We start from the raw sequence: 12,999 nt of genomic DNA on the forward strand, positions 1-12,999 counted from the left end.
TACCCAAAACAATAATCTTGGATTTGCCCTAAAACTGTTCTATAGTGTAACCTAGAAAATCGGGTGGTCCTCAGTTTGCCGGCTGTCGGGATCCCGGCGCACAGTATACTGGCGCCGGAATCCCGTCAGCCGGCATACCGACACATATTCTCCCTCTTGGGGGTCCACGACCCCCCTGGAGGGAGAATAAATAGCGTGCCACCGTGCCCGCAGCGAGCCCGCAATGGGCTTATTTGCGTTCGCCACACTGTCAGTATGTCGGCGGTCGGGATCCCGGCGCTGGTATGCTGGTCACCGGGAGTCCGGCCGCCGGCATACCATACTACACCCAGAAAATCACATGTAACTTCAAGATACAGAAAAAACATGATACTACAGGGTTAATGTGCAAGGCAGATTTATCAGACCAACCAAAATGTGGGGGGGGGAAAAACAAAACTAAAATTGTAAAAGTCTTCTATATAATAAGTAAATAATAAAAGGGAAAAAACCTCACAAACAAAACATATTATTCCATAACGCTTTCCTAGCTCTAAAAAGGCATGATTAAATGATACTAATGCATCCTGCATCTGTGACGGTCATTCCCGAATTGCCCATTTATAAGAGCAGCAGTCTGCCCAATACTTTTCCTTCCCACTTTATGGATTTATAAATGTATATGCACAGTACAAGGGTATACTGTACAAAATAAAGGCAATTAAACATAAAATGCTGACCTTTGTCTCTGCACCTATAATGGTGTCCTACCTTATATACACTTCAGATCACTGGTACCTTTATACTTAGGGAAACAGCGGATTTCGTTTGGGGATAAATATTTGGTATAGTACTAACTGGGGCATATTCATCAGGAAAAAACTGTGCAATGAGGTGTGTATGCGTACGCAGCGGATCTGAGAATATGTGCAAACGTCGCAGTCGCTGTCTTTTGTATAGAGACGCCCACCGCCGCAGCCTCATATCCAGCTGCATGCGTACAAAGACGCACCATCGGACATCTGAGCAATGTCCATCCCAACTAAGCCATCAGGGATAGTGATTCTGCGTCTGAAGACACGCCCACAAAATGGTTGGTAAGCGCCTGTATTGTAGCAGCCCCTTCACAGTTACCTGCCACAAGCTGGCACTGTCTGACGATCACTTTGAGTCCTAAACCACACTACAACTGCTGTCGCGAGCCCATCGCAGCACATGCGCAGTGACACCAATGCACATTGGCCAAGTGCAAAACTATCGGGACTGCGCCCAGCGCTGATTCAGGCCCTGAGGGAAGAGGCTCGAAAAAGGGACACACCCGACTATCCTGTAAATGATGCCAAGAAAACAATAACAAAATACGTTGTGTATAGTAGAAGATAAAATACAACATTCCCTATAAAATGTGCACATTGTGTGGTATAATAGATCTACTGTACAATGTCTAAGTAGACAGTCGATAGATCGGCAACATATGGTCAGCATGCATTTGGTCGCCAGGTACAGAATCTCCACAGTGGTTAAGGTTGACAGATACAAAAGGTCGACAATGTTCTACATAAGTTTGGTTTTTCAGGTCACATCCTGTATATTCCATGTTATGTGACCACCATCCGTACAAACATGTACCCTCTCAGGCTCGTTTCGCGCCACGCGTCGGGCAAGGAGCCTCAGTCCGCTACCGCAGTGCTTGCCACAGGTTAACTATTCCCAATGGATTTCCACATGGATAGTATTCTGCTTCCGAAGGAAGGAAGTAAAATCCATAACAGGGTACTCAAACTAACAAACATCAGTATTAATTCTGTGCACGCTTTAAATGATGACACTTGTCAATGTTCTGAAGGTTTCCGTAATGCAGACGCAGTCATTGTCGCTCCACAAGTAATGACTCTGCTCACTGACAAGTAATTCTCAGCACAAATGCCATTTTGTTATAGGATTCCTGTAGCACATTACCTACCTCTATGGTCTTTTGCTGGTCTATCCCCAAGCTGTGCATGAGCCTCAGGACTTGTTCATTGTGTTCCCCAATAGAAACGTCTTTCTCTGGACTCTGGGCGTACAAGACAGGTCGATGTACTGGCACCTCTGTCATCATCCACTTATGCTCTTTGATTTGAGCAATAGAGAGACGTTTTGAAGGCTCCAGCACCAGCATCCTCCTAATTAAGTGCTCACATTCTGTAAACAAGTGGAAATAATCTACTATATTATATGTACTAATTATACTGTAGACATTGTACAGGAAATCCATGAGATTTTAGAACTTAGAGGTAAATTTACTAAAATGGGAGTTCTATTTAAGATGGGATGTAGCTCATAGCAACCAATCAGATTCCAGGTATCTTCTAGAAGGTGCTAGATAAATGAGAAGTAGAGTCCGATTGGTTGCTATGGGCAACATCCTATCTTAAATAGAACTCCCAACTTAGTAAATTTACCCCTATGTCTATGGCAATGCCTGGGCCATGTCCTAATCAAACAGATCCATTATTAATAACCCTTATTTGTGTAGTTATGACATATTACATTACGAAGTACAGAGAATAGGTACTGTCATTCTGCTGTACGGCATAGCACTGAAATGTATTTGTGATGTGATGGCTCATTCCCACTTATAGTGCGCTCCTATGGCAACTTTGAGATCCATTCTTTTGTGCTGCAGTCCTACACTTTATATTGCATGGATATGCATTTTTGTCAGTTAGCCAAGGTGTTAACCACTCAATGCATGAATGCAAGGAAATGATATACAGTATAACACCACCACTGCTGCCTCATTTTCATCTCTTGCTCTTCTTCCTCTGCTGACCCCAGTGGCTCCTCTGGCACTCTCGGCCTTACGGAGTCAAAGCCCACAGCCACTCTTCTTCTTGCTACATTTCCACACACTTCCCTCCCACCCACTCAGTTCCACCTCACCTCTGCCCTGATCTTCTCCTTCCACACTCGCCTGCAGAACTTCTTCCACGGTACTCCTTACCTCTGAAATGCCCATCAACGCTCAATCAGACTCTCATCCAGTCTCCTAGCCTTCAAATATGCCCTTAAATCTCATCCCTTCATTAAAGCATACCACCGCTTCTTATAATTCTCCGACCTCTGCACTTGGACCCCCTCTACCACTTTGTGAATCCATGGCCCTTGTAGAATGTAAGCTTTCATTTTGCGGTCACTATATTATTACAACCAGTAATTTACACAACTACAGTACATAATCATGTATACATACAAAATTGTGAACTTGTCCGTCTTCTGTGATCTTCTGTGATCTTGTCTTCTGTGATCAGCTTTGTACTTTTTATAATATAGCTGTGTATTCTATACCCTTTGTACAATGCTAATGAACCCTTATGGCACCATATAATTAAAAGCAAATTATAATAGTTACAGTTGTAAAGTGAGAAAGTTTTTTTCCGCTTTCTAATTACAAAGTAGAAAACATTTTCAGACTCATGGACCTGCACACAGCTTAATTACCAGCTGTGGAATATTTGGTGTGTCACACCATGTAGAAAAGGGTTAAATAGGAGATAAGAAAAGCCTCAGAGGATCACAGTATAATGAATCTCCCTACGTCACAGATTTAGCCTGAGGTCTTTGTTTCCACCACAAAGAATCTGGAAAAAGATTATGGCTTTGTTCCATTATTAATCCCGTCGGTCTTGTCTTGTAAACATCAGAAAGAGAGAGAAGGCACAAATTTATTAGACAGGGGTGGCCTAGAAGCACACATATATATGTACAGTAAAAGTAACTACCTTCATACAGAAGTCTCCAGTCCCATCACTCTTCTGTCCTGCTATGAGACCCTGCACTTCCACTAACTAAGTTTCAGACTGTGGCTTACCTATGCCTTCAATGCACCTCCTCCCACACTGTACATGTCACATGTAGCCCTGCCTCACACAATGACACAAGGTGATAAGTCACGCAGTACACTACTCCCCTGATATACTCTGTGCTGATGGTGGACCCTGCTTCTTCCATTACTGAACTCTCAATCCATGGTTTTCTGCTAGCCTTAAGTTCTCCTACTCACATAATGACTGCTCATGTCACATGCAGCTTTGGCATCACTTACATAATCACACATGGCAGCACTCTGGTCTGATGAAATACTATGTACTGCTTTGTACATACCAATTTTCTGATTGGATACAGTTGTTGGAAGAGATTGATCACAGCTTGGAGAGAGTTAGGCTTGGGACACACATAGTGTTTTCACTAGTGATGAGCGGGTTCGGTTTCTCGGAAACCGAACCCCCCGAACTTCACCCTTTTTACACGGATCCGAGCCATACTCGGATTCTCCCGTATGGCTCGGTTAACCCGAGCGCGCCCGAACGTCATCATCCCGCTGTCGGATTCTCGCGAGATTCGGATTCTATATAAGCAGCCGCGTGTCGCCGCCATTTTAACTCGTGCATTGGAAATGTTAGGGAGAGGACGTGGCTGGCGTCCTCTCCATTATTGTTGAACTTGATTGTGCATTATTGCTTAATTGTGGGGAGGACTGGGGAGCAGCTGTATAATATAGGAGGAGTACAGTGCAGAGTTTTGCTGATCAGTGACCACCAGTTATCCGTTCTCTGCCTGAAAAAAACGCTCCATATCTGTGCTCAGTGTGCTGCATATATCTGTGCTCACACTGCTTAATTGTGGGGACTGGGGAGCAGCTGTATTATATAGCAGTAGTACAGTGCAGAGTTTTGCTGACAGTGACCGCCAGTATACGTTGTCTGCCTGAAAAACACTCCATATCTGTGCTCAGTGTGCTGCTTTATTGTGGGGACAGGGGACCACCAGTATAATTAATATTATATAGGAGGAGTACAGTGCAGAGTTTTGCTGACCAGGGACCACCAGTATACAATATATAGCATTACGGTACAGTAGGCCACTGCTGTACCTACCTCTGTGTCGTCATTAAGTATACTATCCATCTACATTCTATACCTGTGGTGCATTTTAGTTGTGCGCAGTATATATAGTAGTAGGCCATTGCTATTGATACTGGCATATAATTCCACACATTAAAAAATGGAGAACAAAAATGTGGAGGTTAAAATAGGGAAAGATCAAGATCCACTTCCACCTCGTGCTGAAGCTGCTGCCACTAGTCATGGCCGAGAAGATGAAATGCCATCAACGTCGTCTGCCAAGGCCGATGCCCAATGTCATAGTAGAGAGCATGTAAAATCCAAAAAACAAAAGTTCAGTAAAATGACCCAAAAATCAAAATTGAAAGCGTCTGATGAGAAGCGTAAACTTGCCAATATGCCATTTACGACACAGAGTGGCAAGGAACGGCTGAGGCCCTGGCCTATGTCCATGGCTAGTGGTTCAGATTCACATGAGGATGGAAGCACTCATCCTCTCGCTAGAAAAAAGAAAAGACTTAAGCTGGCAAAAGCACAGCAAAGAACTGCGTTCTTCTAAATCACAAATCCCCAAGGAGAGTCCAATTGTGTTGGTTGCGATGCCTGACCTTCCCAACACTGGACGGGAAGAGCTTGCGCCTTCCACCATTTGCACGCCCCCTGCAAGTGCTGGAAGGAGCACCCGCAGTCCAGTTCCTGATAGTCAAATTGAAGATGTCAGTGTTGAAGTACACCAGGATGAGGATATGGGTGTTGCTGGCGCTGGGGAGGAAATTGACAAGGAGGATTCTGATGGTGAGGTGGTTTGTTTAAGTCAGGCACCCGGGGAGACACCTGTTGTCCGTGGGACGAATATGGCCATTGACTGGCCTGGTCAAAATACAAAAAAAATCAGCTCTTCGGTGTGGAATTATTTCAACACAAATGCGGACAACAGGTGTCAAGCCGTGTGTTGCCTTTGTCAAGCTGTAATAAGTAGGGGTAAGGATGTTAACCACCACGGAACATCCTCCCTTATACGTCACCTGCAGCGCATTCATCATAAGTCAGTGACAAGTGATGAATGGATGGATGACAGCGGAAGCGGAAGCATGGATGGATGACAGCGGAATGGATGGATGACAGCGGAAGCAGTCCACTGACCACTAAATCCCTTCCTCTTGTAACCAAGCTCCTGCAAACCACACCACCAACTCCCTCAGTGTCAATTTCCGCCTTACCCAGGAAAGCCAATAGTCCTGCAGGCCATGTCACTGGCAAGTCTGACGAGTCCTCTCCTGCCTGGGATTCCTCCGATGCATCCTTGAGTGTAACGCCTACTGCTGCTGGCGCTGCTGTTGTTGCTGCTGGGAGTCGATCGTCACCCCAGAGGGGAAGTCGGAAGACCACTTGTACTACTTCCAGTAAGCAATTGACTGTCCAACAGTCCTTTGCGAGGAAGATGAAATATCACAGCAGTCATCCTGCTGCAAAGCAGATAACTCAGGCCTTGGCAGCCTGGGCGGTGAGAAACGTGGTTCCGGTATCCACCATTAATTCAGAGGCAACTAGAGACTTGATTGAGGTACTGTGTCCCCGGTACCAAATACCATCTAGGTTCCATTTCTCTAGGCAGGCGATACCGAAAATGTACACAGACCTCAGAATGAGTCACCAGTGTCCTAAAAAATGCAGTTGTACCCAATGTCCACTTAACCACGGACATGTGGACAAGTGGAGCAGGGCAGACTCAGGACTATATGACTGTGACAGCCCACTGGGTAGATGTATTGCCTCCCGCAGCAAGAACAGCAGCGGCGGCACCAGTAGCAGCATCTCGCAAACGCCAACTCGTTCCTAGGCAGGCTACGCTTTGTATCACCGCTTTCCAGAAGAGGCACACAGCTGACAACCTCTTACGGAAACTGAGGAAGATCATCGCAGAATGGCTTACCCCAATTGGACTCTCCTGGGGATTTGTTACATCGGACAACACCAGCAATATTGTGCGTGCATTACATCTGCGCAAATTCCAGCACGTCCCATGTTTTGCACATACATTGAATTTGGTGGTGCAGGATTATTTAAAAAACGACAGGGGCATGCAAGAGATATTGTCGGTGGTCCGAAGAATTGCGGGCCACTTTCGGCATTCAGCCACCGCGTACAGAAGACTGGAGCACCACCAAACAATCCTGAACCTGCCCTGCCATCATCTGAAGCAAGAGGTGGTAACGAGGTGGAATTCAACCCTCTATATGCTTCAGAGGATGGAGGAGCAGCAAAAGGCCATTCAAGCCTATACATCTGGCCACGATATAGGCAAAGGAGGGGGAATGCACCTGACTCAAGCGCAGTGGAGAACGATTTCAACGTTGTGCAAGGTTCTGCAACCCTTTGAACTTGCCACACGTGAAGTCAGTTCAGACACTGCCAGCCTGAATCAGGTCATTCCCCTCATCAGGCTTTTGCAGAAGAAGCTGGAGACATTGAAGGAGGAGCTAAAACAGAGTGATTCCGCTAGGCATGTGGGACTTGTGGATGGAGCCCTTAATTCGCTTAACCAGGATTCACGGGTGGTCAATCTGTTGAAATCAGAGCACTACATTTTGGCCACCGTGCTCGATCCTAGATTTAAAACCTACGTTGTATCTCTCTTTCCAGCAGACACAAGTCTGCAGAGGTTCAAAGACCTGCTGGTGAGAAAATTGTCAAGTCAAGCGGAACGTGACCTGTCAACATCTCCTCCTTCACATTCTCCCGCAACTGGGGGTGCGAGGAAAAGGCTAAGAATTCCGAGCCCACCCGCTGGCGGTGATGCAGGGCAGTCTGGAGCGAGTGCTGACATCTGGTCCGGACTGAAGGACCTGCCAACGATTACTGACATGTCGTCTACTGTCACTTCATATGATTCTCTCACCATTGAAAGAATGGTGGAGGATTATATGAGTGACCGCATCCAATTAGGCACGTCAGACAGTCCGTACGTATACTGGCAGGAAAAAGAGGCAATTTGGAGGCCCTTGCACAAACTGGCTTTATTCTACCTAAGTTGCCCTCCCTCCAGTGTGTACTCCGAAAGAACGTTTAGTGCAGCCGCTCACCTTGTCAGCAATCGGCGTACGAGGTTACTTCCAGAAAATGTGGAGAAGATGATGTTCATCAAAATGAATTATAATCAATTCCTCCGTGGAGACATTCACCAGCAGCAATTGCCTCCACAAAGTACACAGGGACCTGAGATGGTGGATTCCAGTGGGGACGAATTAATAATCTGTGAGGAGGGGGATGTACACAGTGAAAGGGGTGAGGAATCGGAGGATGATAATGAGGTGGACATCTTGCCTCTGTAGAGCCAGTTTGTGCAAGGAGAGATTGATTGCTTCTTTTTTTGGTGGGGGCCCAAACCAACCAGTCATTTCAGTCACAGTCGTGTGGCAGACCCTGTCGCTGAAATGATGGGTTTGTTAAAGTGTGCATGTCCTGTTTATACAACATAAGGGTGGGTGGGAGGGCCCAAGGACAATTCCATCTTGCACCTCTTTTTTCTTTCATTTTTCTTTGCATCATGTGCTGTTTGGGGACAATTTTTTTGAAGTGCCATCCTGCCTGACACTGCAGTGCCACTCCTAGATGGGCCAGGTGTTTGTGTCGGCCACTTGTGTCGCTTAGCTTAGTCACACAGCGACCTTGGTGCGCCTCTTTTTTTCTTTGCATCATGTGCTGTTTGGGGACAATTTTTTTGAAGTGCCATCCTGCCTGACACTGCAGTGCCACTCCTAGATGGGCCAGGTGTTTGTGTCGGCCACTTGTGTCGCTTAGCTTAGCCATCCAGCGACCTCGGTGCAAATTTTAGGACTAAAAATAATATTGTGAGGTGTTCAGAATAGACTGAAAATTAGTGGAAATTATGGTTATTGAGGTTAATAATACTATGGGATCAAAATGACCCCCAAATTCTATGATTTAAGCTGTTTTTTTTAGGGTTTTTTGTATCCAAAACACAGCCGAATCCGCCCAAAAAATTTCGGTGAGGTTTTGCCAAAACGCGTCCGAATCCAAAACACGGCCGCGGAACCGAATCCAAAACCAAAACACAAAACCCGAAAAATGTCCGGTGCACATCACTAGTTTTCACCAGACCCATTTCGCAGGACCCCTTGTCTGGCGGAAACGCTATGTGGAGTCACACAGTCTTTTGGTCGGATGCGACAGAACGGCATCCGGCCGGTGTCATGATCGGTTTTCAAGTGAACACAGCCGCACTGAAATGTATGTGTTCTCCTTAAAATCCGGTTGTCCCGTCATCAGGCTCAACTGCAGCATGCTACGGCTGAGTCTGGTGGATGCGGCACTGCTGCATGTGTGTGGGTGGCTGGGTAGGAGCCCATGTGCTGGCTCCTTCCTGCTGAACGAGACCGGCTAAAACGCACTGTGTGGCCCCAGCCATATAGTACCCAACCAAGCAGTTCCTAACTGTCATTTTTCAAACACAGCCTGTAAAATGAGTTAGAAGCTTATTGGTTAGTACTTTATCTCTCCCCAAGCTTTGCTAAATCTGCCCCTCGGTTTCTGTTCACTTTAAAACTGGAGATACACAAACGTGTAGCTGATAAAAAGTGTACGGTACTCTGCTTCTAGTCAAATGCACCTAAAAAGAACATGGGTGGAATGCAAATGTTTGAAAAGTCAGTTGGGTGTCTGTTTTTTCCGGTCTATTAGATAGGAAAGAGCAGACACCCAATTGACTTTTCAAACATTTGAATCTCCCCCCATTTGTTTTAAATTGCAAAATTATACTGTTATATAGTCACAGTCGGGGGAAGTCAAATGTTTGAAAAGTCAGTTGGGTGTCTGCTTTTTCCTATCTAATAGACAGCTCACCGACTTTTCAAACATTTGAATTCCTCCCATTATCTTTTTTTTTTTTTTTATACACAGAAAACACAGTTAGAAAATATCTTTAAATTATTTTTTTTTATAATACCATAAGAAACTCTGATTTTACATTGAAAAGGATATGTCAGAGTAGTGGTAGGTTAACGTCGTCAAGCAATTTAAAGATGTACTTCCATTAGCAGTATTATACATGATCCCATGACTAACATTTATATGGCACACACATTTATAACCCTTTTCCACTAGCTCAAAAAACACAGGTAATGCACGGGGGCGCGCATTTACCAGTGTTTTTTGCTGGTGGAAAAGGGTCCCTCTGCAAAAACACGGTTCAAGTGATCCGGGAATCCTACCCGGGTAGCTTACCGAGTTGAACACGAGTTCAACCCGGTAAGCTGTGCAGTGTAAACGGAAGCCATGTCGATACGACGCGGCTCCTGTTCACAGTGTATGGAAGGGCGGCGCTGGGAGATCATGTGATCTCCCAGTGCCGCCCCTGCCGCGTCGCCTGTAGCATCACCAACCCGGCAATAGGTGAGTGCAGTGGGAAAGGGGGCTGAGCACAGGCCGCAGCCGGGTAGCACACGTGCCAGGCTCCCGGCTGCGACCCGTGCTTCTAGGTGGAAATGGGGTATTAATTAAATAGTGGGGCAGATGTATTAACCTGGAGAAGGCATAAGGAAGTGATAAACCAGTGATAAGTGCTAGGTGATAAAGGCACCAGCCAATCAGATACTAACTGTTAATTTACATATTCGAGCTGATTGGCTGGTGCCTTTATCACCTTGCACTTATTACTTCCTTATGCCTTCTCCAGGTTAATACATCTGCCCCACTGAATGTTCAGTAAAAACACACACAGTAAAGATACTTTGCAAACTGCTACAAATACAGCCAAACCATCCCTGCAATATTCTATTGCTGAGAAACAAATCTTTTGCAGCAGCCTCAATCAAGTGAGCCCTGACGATTATGCGTAAAAGGTTTATTCACCTGGGAACATGTCGCTTAAGAAAAGGGAGATGGATGGTGTGGAGAAAAATCCTTTGTACTTACTAAGAAACCAGAAGCAAAGGATTCTAGGAAAAGTGTTATAAGGTCAGATATGGCATAGCTGTTGAACTTTATTTGGCGTTATGGGCACATTCAGCTAAAAAAGGGTACAGGTTTGTACATGGACAAATCATTCTGAAATGCAAATGCATGTTTTTTCACATGAAAGGAAAATACTGTGAGGAAGATTTATTTTTACATGCTATATCAGTGGTTCCCAAACGTTCTTGAATCACGGCTTCCTAGAGTATCAGCATTTTTTTTTCACGGCATCCCTAGGATAAAATTTTTATATTGAAATATCGGCAAAATACATTAAAGTAAATTGTCCCTACCTGTCATCCTTGGGGTCAGTTATGTGGTGGTGCACAATTGTGCTTCTGACTGTCCACATGTTTTATGATTGCCAGCCTCTAGCACTGGTTTTGCCTATCACATTGACCATAATTAATTTGATTTGGTCCTGGACCAACAACCCGAAGTACCCCTGCAAGAGCAAACCACTGTGCTATATAGATTTGAGCGAGATCGGGTCAGGTTCCCGGCAGTCAAAATACCGACAGCAGAATCCCAACGTGATTCTAACCATCGGGATGCCGCGATCGGCATTCTTACCGCTGGCACATCAGCCCCAACCCGTAAAGTTTATGTTACTCAACCCCCAGACATGAAAGAAGCAAATACTAAAGGTCTGTACTATTAAACCAACAGGGGGTAAATCAATTCACTACAATGGCTATGATATGCCATTCACACATTTTCCGAAGGTCCTAAATAACCTGTATTTAACATGAGGCCCTTCAGCTGTGAAACTACACATCCCAGCTCGCCCTGCCACAGTGGTGCTATCAGGGCATGCTAACAGCCAGCAGTGGCTGGGCATGCTGACGTGTAGTTCCACAACAGCTAGCAGTCACATGTTGAATACCCCATAACTAGGAGGCTGCTGAGAGGGATCAAAAAGTTTAAATAGCTACAAGAAAAATGTTTATGTTGGAAATTATAATTATTCAACTTCTCTTATCAAGGTTCTTTAGTAGCCCCTATTAAAGTATTCAGATGTTCATTGTTACCTAGGAGACTGATGGCTCATTACTCAATAATGATATATTTCAACTTATTCTATTTTTTGTAGAATTTGAGTAAAGCTAGATAGAGACTGTCTATAGTCCACACACAAAATAAGTTTTTCGAAATGTCGGATATCAACAAAGAGAAGAGAATTCTAGTCTAGTCTTGTGTATTCCAGAATCTAGTCTGGGATGCTGTAATACACAAGTACCTGTATTGATAATAATGTTATGGCTCTCTTATACTGCTGAACTACTGGGTGTTGAAAAACTCCAAGATAACCTAGAATTACCTATGTGATGTCAACAATGTCTATGTTATCGATATTATTCATCAGGCATGCTTCAAGCAACTGGCGACCCACAGGTAACGTACTGTAAATGGCACTATACAATAACATTTCTCTGACGTCCTAGTGGATGCTGGGAACTTCGTAAGGACCATGGGGGATAGACGGGCTCCACAGGAGACTGGGCACTCTAAAAGAAAGATTAGGTACTATCTGGTGTGCACCCTCCTCCAGACCTCAGTTAGATTTCTGTGCCCGGCCGAGCTGGATGCACACTAGGGGCTCTCCTGAGCTCCTAGAAAGAAAGTTTATTTTAGTTTTTTTTATTTTACAGTGAGACCTGCTGGCAACAGGCTCACTGCATCGAGGGACTAAGGGGAGAAGAAGCGAACCTACCTGCTTGCAGCTAGCTTGGGCTTCTTAGGCTACTGGACACCATTAGCTCCAGAGGGATCGACCGCATGGAACTGGCCTTGGTGTTCGTTCCCGGAGCCGCGCCGCCGTCCCCCTTACAGAGCCAGAAGCAAGAAGAGGTCCGGAAAATCGGCGGCAGAAGACATCAGTCTTCACCAAGGTAGCGCACAGCACTGCAGCTGTGCGCCATTGCTCCTCATGCACACTTCACACTCCGGTCACTGAGGGTGCAGGGCGCTGGGGGGGCGCCCTGAGGGCAATATATGACACCTTGGCTGGCAAATCTACATCATATATAGTCCTAGAGGCTATATAGATGTAAAATTACCCCTGCCAGTATTCCAGAAAAAGCGGGAGAAAGTCGGTTGAAAAAGGGGCGGGGCTTCTCCCTCAGCACACTGGAGCCATTTTCTCTTCACAGTGCAGCTG

At 45.4% G+C, this 12,999-nt stretch overlaps 1 protein-coding gene across 1 annotated transcript in view; it reads right to left on the minus strand.

Moving 5' to 3' along the window:
* The window catches only part of SIK2 (salt inducible kinase 2), a 312,227-nt gene that overhangs the window by 72,663 nt on the left and 226,565 nt on the right, over positions 1-12,999 (minus strand). Inside the window, exon 7 of the mRNA XM_063943258.1 lies at positions 1,943-2,163. Coding sequence (XP_063799328.1) covers positions 1,943-2,163 — 221 coding nt within the window. The remainder of the gene's footprint in view (positions 1-1,942; positions 2,164-12,999) is intronic.

The sequence above is a fragment of the Pseudophryne corroboree genome, chromosome 10 (assembly GCF_028390025.1).
Source record: "Pseudophryne corroboree isolate aPseCor3 chromosome 10, aPseCor3.hap2, whole genome shotgun sequence".
NCBI classification, from domain to species: Eukaryota; Metazoa; Chordata; class Amphibia; order Anura; family Myobatrachidae; genus Pseudophryne; species Pseudophryne corroboree.